The sequence below is a fragment of the Conger conger genome, chromosome 5 (genome assembly GCF_963514075.1).
Source record: "Conger conger chromosome 5, fConCon1.1, whole genome shotgun sequence".
In the NCBI taxonomy this organism is placed as follows: domain Eukaryota; kingdom Metazoa; phylum Chordata; class Actinopteri; order Anguilliformes; family Congridae; genus Conger; species Conger conger.
The window spans coordinates 66,341,860-66,353,543 of NC_083764.1; the positions used below are offsets into that span (position 1 = coordinate 66,341,860).

Here is an 11,684-nt window from a genome sequence, read left to right on the forward strand (position 1 = left end):
TTTACTCAGTGCAGTTATCCAGCTAACTCAGTAATCCTGCTCTGTGGGTTTTACTCAGTGCAGTTATCCAGCTAACTCAGTAAACCTACTCTGTGGGTTTTACTCAGTGCAGTTATCCAGCTAACTCAGTAATCCTGCTCTGTGGGTTTTACTCAGTCCAGTTATCCAGCTAACTCAGTAATCCTGCTTTGTGGGTTTTACTCAGTGCAGTTATCCAGCTAACTCAGTAACCCTGCTATGTCATACCGGGCCCAGGCCTAGTTTTGCTGGGTTTGGTTTTAACATTTAATATAAACAACCAGTCTTGACTTCAGCTTAATCCCCTGTAGGCCCCTTCTCCAGAGCTTCAATAGTAGTATCATGAGTTCCCTTGACTGGAGACCTTGGGCTTCAGCTCAGTATTTTTCTTTTTAATTGTATTTTTTGTGCAGAGTACTCTGTGAGAGATGGAGTCTGAAAGCACACATCAGTCCTGCCTTATTATACACACAAAATAGAGTGGCTGTTGCACTGGGGAGACTCAGATTTCCACTAAAGGTGGACATCAATAACAGTGACCATTACCCTTCTGTGTCAATCGGTGCAGAGTATAAATGATAAACAACCCCAGCCTGAGATCTTCTGCATGTACAATAAAATGACAACCTTTGCTCACTATTGTGTGTGTGTGTGTGTGTGTTTGTGGGTGTGTGGTCAAAAGGATGACTGATCAGCAAGTTGCATTTTACAAAATTTTAAGTGCCGTCAATTACTTGTAAATGCAGAAGTTGGGAATTCCTGGCACATGTTTCCCTTACATTAGGACTAGTTTCTTCCCATCTTACGGGTTGATTATGAAAACTTAGGTTCACTGTCGCGAAGAAGTGTAATGTGGTCACTAAACTGAACAAACAACAGCTAAATCATGGACCGTTCTTGCCAAGCAACATATTATTCCGTGAACTACATATCCCAGATACCAGTAGTTGGCACTCACGAGGTCACTTCCTGTTATTTTACGAGAACCGACTACTTCGGAGTGTACCAACGACGACGCATGTGCGTGCTAGCTAGTTACATATCGAACAAACAATGGTAATGATTGTTCAGGAGCCTTTTTTGTTCACGTCTGTAATTAAGATTATATTACCGTCGCTTCTTAATAGCTAGTCAGTTTTCAGGCGTACTGAAAACGTGTCTGTGTGTGGCATTAGCTACACCTCCGTTTAATTAGATCGTATAGCTGATGCATTTCAATTGTGTTTATGAAACTGATGTCCTTATTTTGGGTCAGATCCTCTGATCTGTCTGTTTGTGTTATGCTGGGCGGTGTGTACTTTAAGAACCCCTTGCTATCTTGCTGACTCACGTGACGGTCGGAGTCATAAACTTACTTACAAGTTGTGGAACTGGACTTTACCGGTGTCTCAGTTTATACTTAACGAAGTAACTTCGTCACAGAAATGTGTCTGTTTGCTCAATTTAGTTTCGAGACCCAATACAAGCGCTAGTCCATAGCTAACCAGGTTGATCTCTGTACAGCCACATGCTGACCCAACCTCATGTCATTGTATCGTTCTATTAGCTAGCTATCTGTAGACAATCCATGGTCTCCTTGATCAAGTGCCTAACTTTTTAAATTTTGAGTTGTAATTTCGACCGAAAGGTCTACCGTATTTCTGTCAAAAGCTGTATTCTGTCTACCTTGCAATAAGCGCTAAACTACAACTAGCACGAAAAACTAGGAAACGACAGTGGGTCAACCGAGTGCTAGCTACGGATGTTTCTTTCGCTTGCGTCAGTGGGGATACGTAGCTAGAAACATGATTCCCCGGTCGGGTAAGGAGTTTCTTGTCCGTTTATCTGGCTACTGTAAGCCGTTGTTTAGTGGCAGGTTTCTTATAGTAACGAACACAGTTAGCTGCGGAGGCATGCTGGCTGCAGGGGACGTAATACAACAAGCCCGTGAGAAACGAAGGATTCCGGAGAAAACGCATGACTGGTTCCGGACAGGTTAGTGGCAAGCGTGCTGCTCGGGTCAAGGCGGGTTACGAAGTGCTTGGTTAACTATTTATTTCTGTGTAAAATATTAACATGGCTGAGGGATGCATGTAAAACGACAACGAATCTAAAATAGTTTACTGCGATGTACAGTGCCCGCATTTTAGAAGCATTTGCCCCTGAAAATTGATGTGTGTTAACTGGAAAAATAATGACACTACATTGGCGTGTATTAGTGTCCTCCTACAATTGTTAGCGTAGAGCCCTGATTTATGGTTGTCTTTTTTTTTTCCCCCATGTCGTTTTCATTGTACCATCTAATAACTGTTTACCGTGGAGGCCGGACCGGTGTGCTTGTTAGCTCGCTTGGTGGGCAGACAAGGTTAAAGGCTGGTTCTCCTGTGAATACTGCGCCCCCTGCAGGTCGCATGTTCGGCGTCGGCTGTTCCATGGGCCCGTTCATGCACTACTGGTACCTGTGGCTGGATAGCCTTTACGTCGGCAACACCTTGAGGGTCGTGGGCAAGAAAGTTCTGCTGGACCAGCTATTTGCCTCGCCCGTCATGGGCGCCTGGTACTTCTTAGGTAACCGATAATAAATTCGCTTTTCAATAATCGTGATTTTGCATTACGATATTGGGATAACAGGCTGCAGATCCTGCCCAGGCCCAGGTCAAATGCGTGATTGTTTTGGATTCAAACTTTTTACGGGGCTCGTCTGGTGTATTGGAACGTAGGAAATACTCCCATGAAGTGCAATCCCTGCTTCCTGGACCTCTTCGTTTGGCTCAGTTGCACCAGGCAAGAGCAATCGAGCAAAGAATTTGGATCCAAAACTATGATGCTTTTAACCCAGGCCTGGGCCCTGAAGTTGGCAAACTCACGTTCTGCCTGTGTCTGTATCAGTGAAGTGGCGTTCCAATAAATGTAATTCGTTGTCCGTCTGTAATTCTACGTTTGATGTAGCACCACGCGAGATGGAAACGGGCCATTCTCTATATCCCACCAGCACTGCGCTGTTTAGTCGGTCTAGAACAGTAGTCCCCCACCCTGGCCCTGGTGAGCCGGAGATGTTCTGGCTTGTGTGCTGCTCAGCACGCAAGTGATCAGTTTAAGCAACTGATGACCAAGCCCCCGCCCCACAGTGCTTTGGGTCCAAATTCTGCTTTTTAAGGTGAACGCAAAAGCCAGAAAACCAGCTGGGCAACAAATTTGGGAAATTTGAATTCAGGGTAATAATACGCACATTTCCCACAAGAACGCTTACGTTAGCATTCCTCCCCCACTCTCTTGTTTCATGCATTTGCTTTTCTAAAGCCACCAACACTCCACTCCACACTCCTGTGCTTGTCCCTTTCTGTGGAAGTCCGAGCCGTTTTAAACGCGGCTGCGCTTCTGTTCCGTTGCCAGTCGGTCCAGTTCCCTACGAGAGGAACCGTCACTGTCAGGTTTTTCGGAGAAATAATCACTTCAAATGAATAACTTGCAATAACAATAAGATTCAGTTTTCCTGTTTCAGAGCTTTTCATATCATCGTTGAGCTTTCAATTTGTGTTCCATACTGATTCAAGTAAAAAAAAAAAAAAAAAAAATTGGTTGAAGTATTAATATTTTAGAGTCCAAGACAACATGACTTATGTTTTTGCTGAATTATGGGATGCCGTTGCTGAATTATGGGATGCCGTTGCTGAATTATGGGATGCCGTTGCTGAATTATGGGATGCCGTTGCTGAATTATGGGATGCCGTTGCACAGAGAGCTGAGCGTCGGGCTCTGGGGCCTCAGGGTCAGAACCACGTCATCACTGCTCTTTGTGACTGTTTTATGGCCGTTTAGATACTGAACCAGGAAGAGAACGCTGTGTAGTTCTGTGTTTTAGACAGGTGTGTGTGTGTGTGTTATAGTGTTTTAGACGGGTGTGTGTGTGTTTGTTATAGTGTTTTAGACAGGTGTGTGTGTTATAGTGTTTTAGACAGGTGTGTGTGTTACAGTGTTTTAGTCAAGTGTGTGTGTGTGTGTTGTAGTGTTTTAGACGGGTGTGTCTGTGTGTTGTAGTGTTTTAGACGGGTGTGTGTGTGTGTTGTAGTGTTTTAGACGGGTGTGTGTGTGTTTGTTATAGTGTTTTAGACAGGTGTGTGTGTTATAGTGTTTTAGACAGGTGTGTGTGTTACAGTGTTTTAGTCAAGTGTGTGTGTGTGTGTTATAGTGTTTTAGACGGGTGTGTCTGTGTGTTGTAGTGTTTTAGACGGGTGTGTGTGTGTGTGTGTGTTATAGTGTTTTAGACGGGTGTGTGTGTGTGTGTGTGTGTGTGTGTGTGTGTGTGTGTTATAGTGTTTTAGACAGGTGTGTGTGTGTTATAGTGTTTTAGACAGGTGTGTGTGTGTTATAGTGTTTTAGACAGGTGTGTGTGTGTGTTAGTCTTTTAGACGGGTGTGTGTGTTATAGTGTTTTAGACGTGTGTGTTAGTTATAGTGTTTTAGACAGGTGTGTGCGTGTTATAGTGCTTTAGACAGGTGTGTGTATGTGTGTGTGTGTGTGTGTGTGTGTGTGTGTGTGTGTGTGTGTGTGTGTGTTATAGTGTTTTAGACAGGTGTGTGTGTGTTATCGTGTTTTAGACAGGTGTGTGTATGTGTTATCGTGTTTTAGACAGGTGTGTGTATGTGTTATCGTGTTTTAGACAGGTGTGTGTGTGTTATCGTGTTTTAGACAAGTGTGTGTATGTGTTACCGTGTTTTAGACAGGTGTGTGTGTGTGTTATCGTGTTTTAGACAGGTGTGTGTGTGTTATCGTGTTTTAGACAGGTGAGTGTGTTATCGTGTTTTAGACAGGTGAGTGTGTGTTATCGTGTTTTAGACAGGTGTGTATGTGTTACCGTGTTTTAGACGGGTGTGTGTGTGTTATCGTGTTTTAGACAGGTGAGTGTGTGCTATCGTGTTTTAGACAGGTGTGTGTGTGTGTTATCATGTTTTAGACAGGTGTGTGTGTTATGTTTTAGACAGGTGTGTGTTCTCATGTTTTAGACAGACAGGTGTGTGTGTTATCATGTTTTAGACAGGTGTGTGTGTGTGTGTGTGTTATCGTGTTTTAGACAGGTGTGTGTGTATGTTATCATGTTTTAGACAGGTGTGTGTGTGTGTTATCATGTTTTAGACAGGTGTGTGTGTGTTATCGTGTTTTAGACAGGTGTGTGTGTGTGTGTTATCGTGTTTTAGACAGGTGTGTGTATGTGTTATCGTGTTTTAGACAGGTGTGTGTTACCGTGTTTTAGACAGGTCTGTGTGTGTGTTATCGTGTTTTAGACAGGTGTGTGTGTGTGTGTTATCGTGTTTTAGACAGGTGTGTGTGTGTGTTATCGTGTTTTAGACAGGTGTGTGTGTGTGTGTTATCGTGTTTTAGACAGGTGTGTGTATGTGTTATCGTGTTTTAGACAGGTGTGTGTTACCGTGTTTTAGACAGGTCTGTGTGTGTGTTATCGTGTTTTAGACAGGTGTGTGTGTGTGTGTTATCGTGTTTTAGACAGGTGTGTGTGTGTGTTATCGTGTTTTAGACAGGTCTGTGTGTGTGTGTTATCGTGTTTTAGACAGGTCTGTGTATGTGTGTGTTATCGTGTTTTAGACAGGTGTGTGTCTGCTCTTTCCACAGGTATGGGTGCTATGGAAGGCCACTCCCTCTCTGACAGTATGGAGGAGTTCAAAGGAAAGTTCTGGGAGTTTTACAAGGTAAACTGATTCGGTCTGGAAGAAACGCTTATAACGACTGTCCCTGTTTTGGCTTTAATCATCTGGAATAAAATGCACAGAACTCTAACGTGCTTCCAAGCGCTTAATTTTGCAGCATTGAATAAAACAGTTCTGTGAAGTTAACGTGTAGTGGAGCTTAGCTGGGTTGATGTTGGACCCATGTATGTTTGGTTTCAGGCCTGTTTTAGGATTGTTCCTCTTGTTTTCTTTATGCCTCTCTGGAAACCTGCTCTTTAGTTTGGTCCAATCAGGTTATACTGTGTGTGTGTGGTGTGTGTGTGGTGTGTGGTGTGTGGTGTGTGGTGTGTGTGGGTGTGTGTGTGGTGTGTGGTGTGTGGTGTGTGGTGTGTGGTGTGTGGTGTGTGGTGTGTGGTGTGTGGTGTGTGTGTGTGTGTGTGTGTGTGTGTGGGGTGTGGTGTGTGGTGTGTGGTGTGTGGTGTGCGTGTGCGTGTGGTGTGTGGTGTGTGGTGTGTGGTGTGTGGTGTGTGGTGTGTGGTGTGTGTGTGTTGTGACGTGCGTCTTCCTTCTCTCTCCTAGGCTGACTGGTGTGTGTGGCCTGCAGCCCAGATGATAAACTTCTACTTCCTGCCGCCAAAGTTCCGAGTGCTGTATGTGAACACCATCACTTTGGGCTGGGACACCTACCTCTCCTACCTCAAACACCGCGTATGTACCCCCTTCATGCCGTGTGCGTACCCCCTTACATGCGTACCCCCTTACATGCGTACCGCCTTAACGCCGCAAGCACACCATACGTAGGTACCTCTTTATTTGTCATGGACGAAGAACCAAGATAGTTCAGACATTTTAAGAGTAGAGGAAACAGGAAGTAGTTGGTGTCGGGACGGCTGTGGGCGTTCCCGGCCCTGTTCTGGTTCCTCGGGAACGACTGACCCACTTCTGGCTGAAGATGAGCCACAGAAATAACCTGACACCGCCCCCGGGGGAGAGGGAGATCAGGCTCCTGTGGGTAATTACTGCGTCAGTCAGTCATCGTCATCATCATCGTCATCATCGTCATCATCATCATCATCATCATCATGACTTGCCCGGAGCTGAGCTCGTCCTGGCAGGCGTCAGGTCCACGGGGTCCTGCGCTACTAGAGTTTTACCGCAGGGAGGCGCAGGGAGACGCAGGGAGGTGCAGGGAGGTGCAGGGAGGTGCAGGGAGACGCAGGGAGACGCAGGGAGACGCAGGGAGGCGCAGGGAGACGCAGGGAGGCGCAGGGAGACGCAGGGAGGCGCAGGGAGGCGTAGGGAGGCGCAGGGAGACGCAGGGAGGTGCAGGGAGACGCAGGGAGGCGCAGTGTCTGAGCGTAGCAGCACTGCAACCCCATCATTCAGAACCAAACGTGTGGCTCTGGGTTGAGTGAGCTGACCCAGAAGAGCTGGAAGAGCTTCACAAATATGACGCACTATCCTGTTAACATACGTTTGCTTTGCTTCTTTTTGTATCGGTTCCGTTTTTAGTCATTTATTTCAAATGGTTGGCATTTATAGAGTGCCTTTATTTTTGTAATACAGTCCATTTATACTATAAATTTGGCTAACTGCTGTTTTCAGTGGTGCACTGACGGTGCCTGAACCGGGAATAAGAACCCACAACGTTGTGTGTTTTGAGGCAGGTCCCTAATGATTGCACTACACTGCCGCCTAGTGGCTCAGTTGTGAGGTTTTTTTTTGTTTTATTTTTTCGAGTCTTATCTGGAACTGTTGCCTTGTTGCTGATGTTGTTACTGATGTTGCTACTGTTGTTGCTCATCTCGTCGGCGCATCGTGAGACCGGCTGGCTGCGGTCAGGAACTTCCTCTGTCAGCTGCGGTATAAAAAAATTTTTCTGAAAAGGTCTACAGGATTGGAACAGGGTTGAATGTTTGTAGAATTAAAAATCCAGTTGTGAGTGCTGACAACGGTTCGTCCACCAATAGATTTGTATGTTTGACAATAATTCCATTCATCCATCCATCCATTATCTGAACCCGCTTATCCTGAACAGGGTCGCAGGGGGGCTGGAGCCTATCCCAGCATACATTGGGCGAAAGGCAGGAATACACCCTGGACGGGTCGCCAGTCCATCGCAGGGCACACACACCATTCACTCACACACTCATACCTACGGGCAATTTAGACTCTCCAATCAGCCTAACCTGCATGTCTTTGGATTGTGGGAGAAAACCGGAGTACCCGGAGGAAACCCACGCAGACACAGGGAGAACATGCAAGCTCCACACAGAGAGGCCCCGGCCGACGGGGATTCGAACCCAGGACCTCCTTGCTGTGAGGCGGCAGTGCTACCCACTGCACCATCCATGCCGCCTGTTTGACAATAATTGGCAAATTAAATCAAAATAAATTTTGTAGATTTGATGATAAGTGGGAGTTTGGGCACTTGATTGCGCTTGTTCTGTATTCAGCCTGTCCAATGCTAAGCAAGGGTGTCTGCTGTCACCCCCCCCCCCCCCTGCAGGACACCGTACCGAAGGAAGTCTCGGAGCCCGTGGTAACTGAGGAGACCGTAACGTCACCCAGCCGTGTGGAGGAGAAGCTCTGATCATCGCCCCGGCCGTTTGACGGCCTTCATGAACAGCGTTCTTTTAATCATTTCACTTCGTTTCTCTCCGTTTGTTCCCCCCTCCGCCCGCACTGCCAGATCTCTGACATTCCTGTGGTTCCGACACGGTTCCTCCCGTTTCTGCAGTTCCTGCTTTCTCTGACGTTTCTCTCGCGTCGTGTGATTGGATACCGAAGTGTGCCGAATCCTGTGCAGACTGCTCACTCCCTCCAGTGTTGTTTAACCTGTGTGTATGTATATATCAATATTTATGTACAAGCATGCATACACGCACAAATAAATTATTTTAACTACATTCTCGGTCGAGTCTTCATCACTTTCCGTAGCTTAGAAGACTGTCGAGCTGGTATTGGCGGGTGAAAACTGGTACGGTTTGCCTTAGTAAGTGGAATGGGCTGGGTGTTTGTGTCAATAGGTTACTTGCAAGAAAACGCTCATTTAATTTATTGTAGGCCATGTATTTTGCAAGCCACCGTGTGTATTCAATATATTTCTTTAACACACAGACATACAGTCTGAATTAAATGTTTAATATGCTCAGTCAAATACTTAATTCTAATAGTTTGATCATTTCAAACTAGACTGTTTCATGAACTTACAAAAGAAATACAATAAAGTCAATGCCATGTTAGGCTGTGGGGAAGTCTGGGACCAGCAATATCTTTTAAACATGCACACATCTGCACGTGACCACGTTTCAAACACTACCAGTTGGTTAGGCAATCGGCTGTAATAACGCAAGACATAAACTGCTTTACTGCTTTAAACTGCAGAGCACAGCCATCGCCGCGTATTTTAGCGACGTATAGTTGTGCAACTGCTTTTATTGTCGAGAGAAATTCGTTTCGGACACACTGCGGGTTTGCTAGGCTACGTTTCAGCAACCTAACGTCAATGCACGCTGCTTCAATTTCTTAAACCACCGGCTGGCTGTAGCCCATACGTCGGGTAACAGAAGGCTGGATGTTAAAGTAGCATTGTGAAGCTGCGCCCAGTTCTCAGCATTAATGGTTTCCGCGATCAGAGACCGGACAAATGCAGAAAATAGTATTCTTTTTAAAATATATATTTTGTAACCAGGACAAAAATTGGTTGTAGTAATTTTAATTTAGGTGTTTTAAAATAGTTACACCATCGAAGTTTCGTTAAAAAAAAAAACCCATTGAAAGGAATTTTTTTATAAAACTTTTTAATGTTGTCCATTGCCTTTTCTGTTAACTGGGGGGAATGTCTAAACGATTACAGCCACATTCATAAACTTTCGTTTTTTTCCCCAAGTAAAGAGGAAAAATGCAACATGTCACTCCCGTTGTACAAACCCGTTCACTGTGCCTTTTCCAGGAAGAAAACGTCTTTGGAAGTGAAATCGGGGCAGAAGTTGCCAGAGACCGGAAAGGCATTCAGTGACGCTGTGCGGCGCGTTCCACATTGCAACACTTTTCGCTATATCGTTTACGCCTGTCGCTGGCATGCGCACAGACGGCGTCATTCCCTGCGAAAGAAGTGATCAGAGACTAAACATCGTACGGTTTTATTGATGCGCTATGCATGTGCAGTATAAAAGTGCGACACCGTGACGAGCAACAGCACGGAGTGAAGTTCGTTCCATACATTAAGCGATTTGCGCCAGTGTGACACTCTTCCAATGTTGAAGCGAGCACGTCGAACGAGGCAGCAACTTCTAGGCAGAAACTTTTTCGGAAGAAGACGCGACACGTAAGAAATCACTTGTCACCGATGTGTCTTGCGTGCTCAGGAGTCTTGACTTTACTGTACTGAAAATGTAAGGACTGTATTGTAAGTTTGTCCAGGTGTCTTAAGTCGGGCGGTCGGGTGTTGTACATCAGCCCGTGGCTTTTGACTGCTAGACAAGTCGTGTCAAGTTGTAGTGACAGACCAGGGCTGTGGCTTAATTAGTTTTTGTTCGGAATGTGCATTGCAATAGCCTTTCCGTGATCTTGACGGATTACTTTGCTATCACTGAACAATCCCAACAACCACGGTAGACACAATCTAGCTGGACGTTAGCTGCCTGGCTAGCAGTCGGTTGGAGAGCCAAACAGGCTTTTTCATCCCGCTTCTGCGCGTGTGACCGAAATCTCCAAGGTACCGTAAAATGTAGGACTTTTTTTTTTTTTCCAGCGATTCTTAGTTTTACAAAGCACTTTATCTCAGTTCTGAAACCAGTCACGCTGGCGGCGGCTGTCCTTGGAGATATGAAGCAGAAACCAATCGGTGGCTACAACCTTAAATACCTGCGATCAGGAATCCGCTATTGGTACAGCATAGTGTCCTATAAATAAAAGGGGACATCAACGTTGCAAATATGGTGCATTTTCCAATAATACATAGGCTAATTCGCCCCATATATCTCTTCCCTTGACTGTTTAAAAAAAAAAAAAAATCGCATTTTATGTAACTTCTTTGTATAGGCCTACTGTAGCCAATGGATAAAAACAACACGTTTTATTAACCAAAATGCGTCCATTTTGGTTAACAACATCGTTGTTTCCTGACATTGGCTGGACTTCCCTAAGAAGACGAAATGCTCCAATACACTTAAACATTCAGGTTAAATTTAAGCTGTTTAGTGTACACTGTCACACTGGTGAGGATCCTGTTTGACATTGAATCTGCAGAAAATGTCTCCGATGACCGTACAGTGACTAATGTTTTTGTATTTGGATCATATATTCCAAGCCATTGTTCAGAGGCAAAATTTAAATCCGCTGTTTTCCAGTGATTGCATGATGGCAATCTTTTGTGTTTACTGACAATAGAGACGGTAATGGTCTGAAGCGCTTCCATTTAGTGATCGGGCACTAACTCTTTTTTTCCACCATGAACTTTACACATGAGTGTGTTTTGTGTATGAAATCGAATACAAGCCAGCTGAATGATTTCGCGTTTACTGTACTTTCTTCTTGACGTGGGTTTAGGTTTAAGCAGTGGCAGTTTGTGTATGCTCCACACTAACATCAGATAACGGCAGAATTTCACGCATTCACAAGTTTGCATTCCTGTAATCTGCCTGGGGTGGGTGTTTGAGTATGCTGCCTACGTCTTAATGCACGGAAACAAGCCCTGGCACAGAAATAATACCATTGGTTTCCTCTAGATGGCGAACGCCTTCTATTCTTTGTCCGTTTGTCCCGTTGTTGTTGGGTTGTTTTTTTTAGCTGGGAGTGAACACAGAAACTGTATTTCTACGGCATGGTTAGGAAATGCATGCTTGTTTATAGATGTTGTACGGCAGGCCCTTGCGCGCGCCATGGTACTTAGATTACGCCTCTCCTCTGCCCGCTCCCTTAAACAAATAAAATACACTATCAGGTTTGTGTCTACTCGGCAAATATTAGCTTCACACATGCCAGAACCTGCACCCTTTTAGT

At 45.1% G+C, this 11,684-nt stretch overlaps 2 protein-coding genes across 3 annotated transcripts in view; both read left to right on the forward strand.

Moving 5' to 3' along the window:
- Nucleotides 1-997: 997 nt before the first annotated feature.
- mpv17l2 (MPV17 mitochondrial inner membrane protein like 2) lies at nucleotides 998-8,587 on the forward strand. The gene is made up of 5 exons (XM_061242225.1): nucleotides 998-1,992; nucleotides 2,404-2,565; nucleotides 5,623-5,699; nucleotides 6,258-6,386; nucleotides 8,188-8,587. The coding sequence occupies exons 1-5, from the start codon at nucleotides 1,803-1,805 to the stop codon at nucleotides 8,269-8,271; spliced, it is 642 nt and encodes a 213-aa protein (XP_061098209.1). The 5' UTR covers nucleotides 998-1,802; the 3' UTR covers nucleotides 8,272-8,587.
- Nucleotides 8,588-9,693: 1,106 nt separating this feature from the next.
- Nucleotides 9,694-11,684, forward strand: part of LOC133127936 (cAMP-specific 3',5'-cyclic phosphodiesterase 4C-like) — a 50,748-nt gene continuing 48,757 nt past the window's right edge. For both annotated transcript variants that reach the window (XR_009708690.1, XM_061241072.1), the window contains exon 1: nucleotides 9,694-10,008. The gene's annotated coding sequence lies outside the window, so the exon portion shown is untranslated. The remainder of the gene's footprint in view (nucleotides 10,009-11,684) is intronic.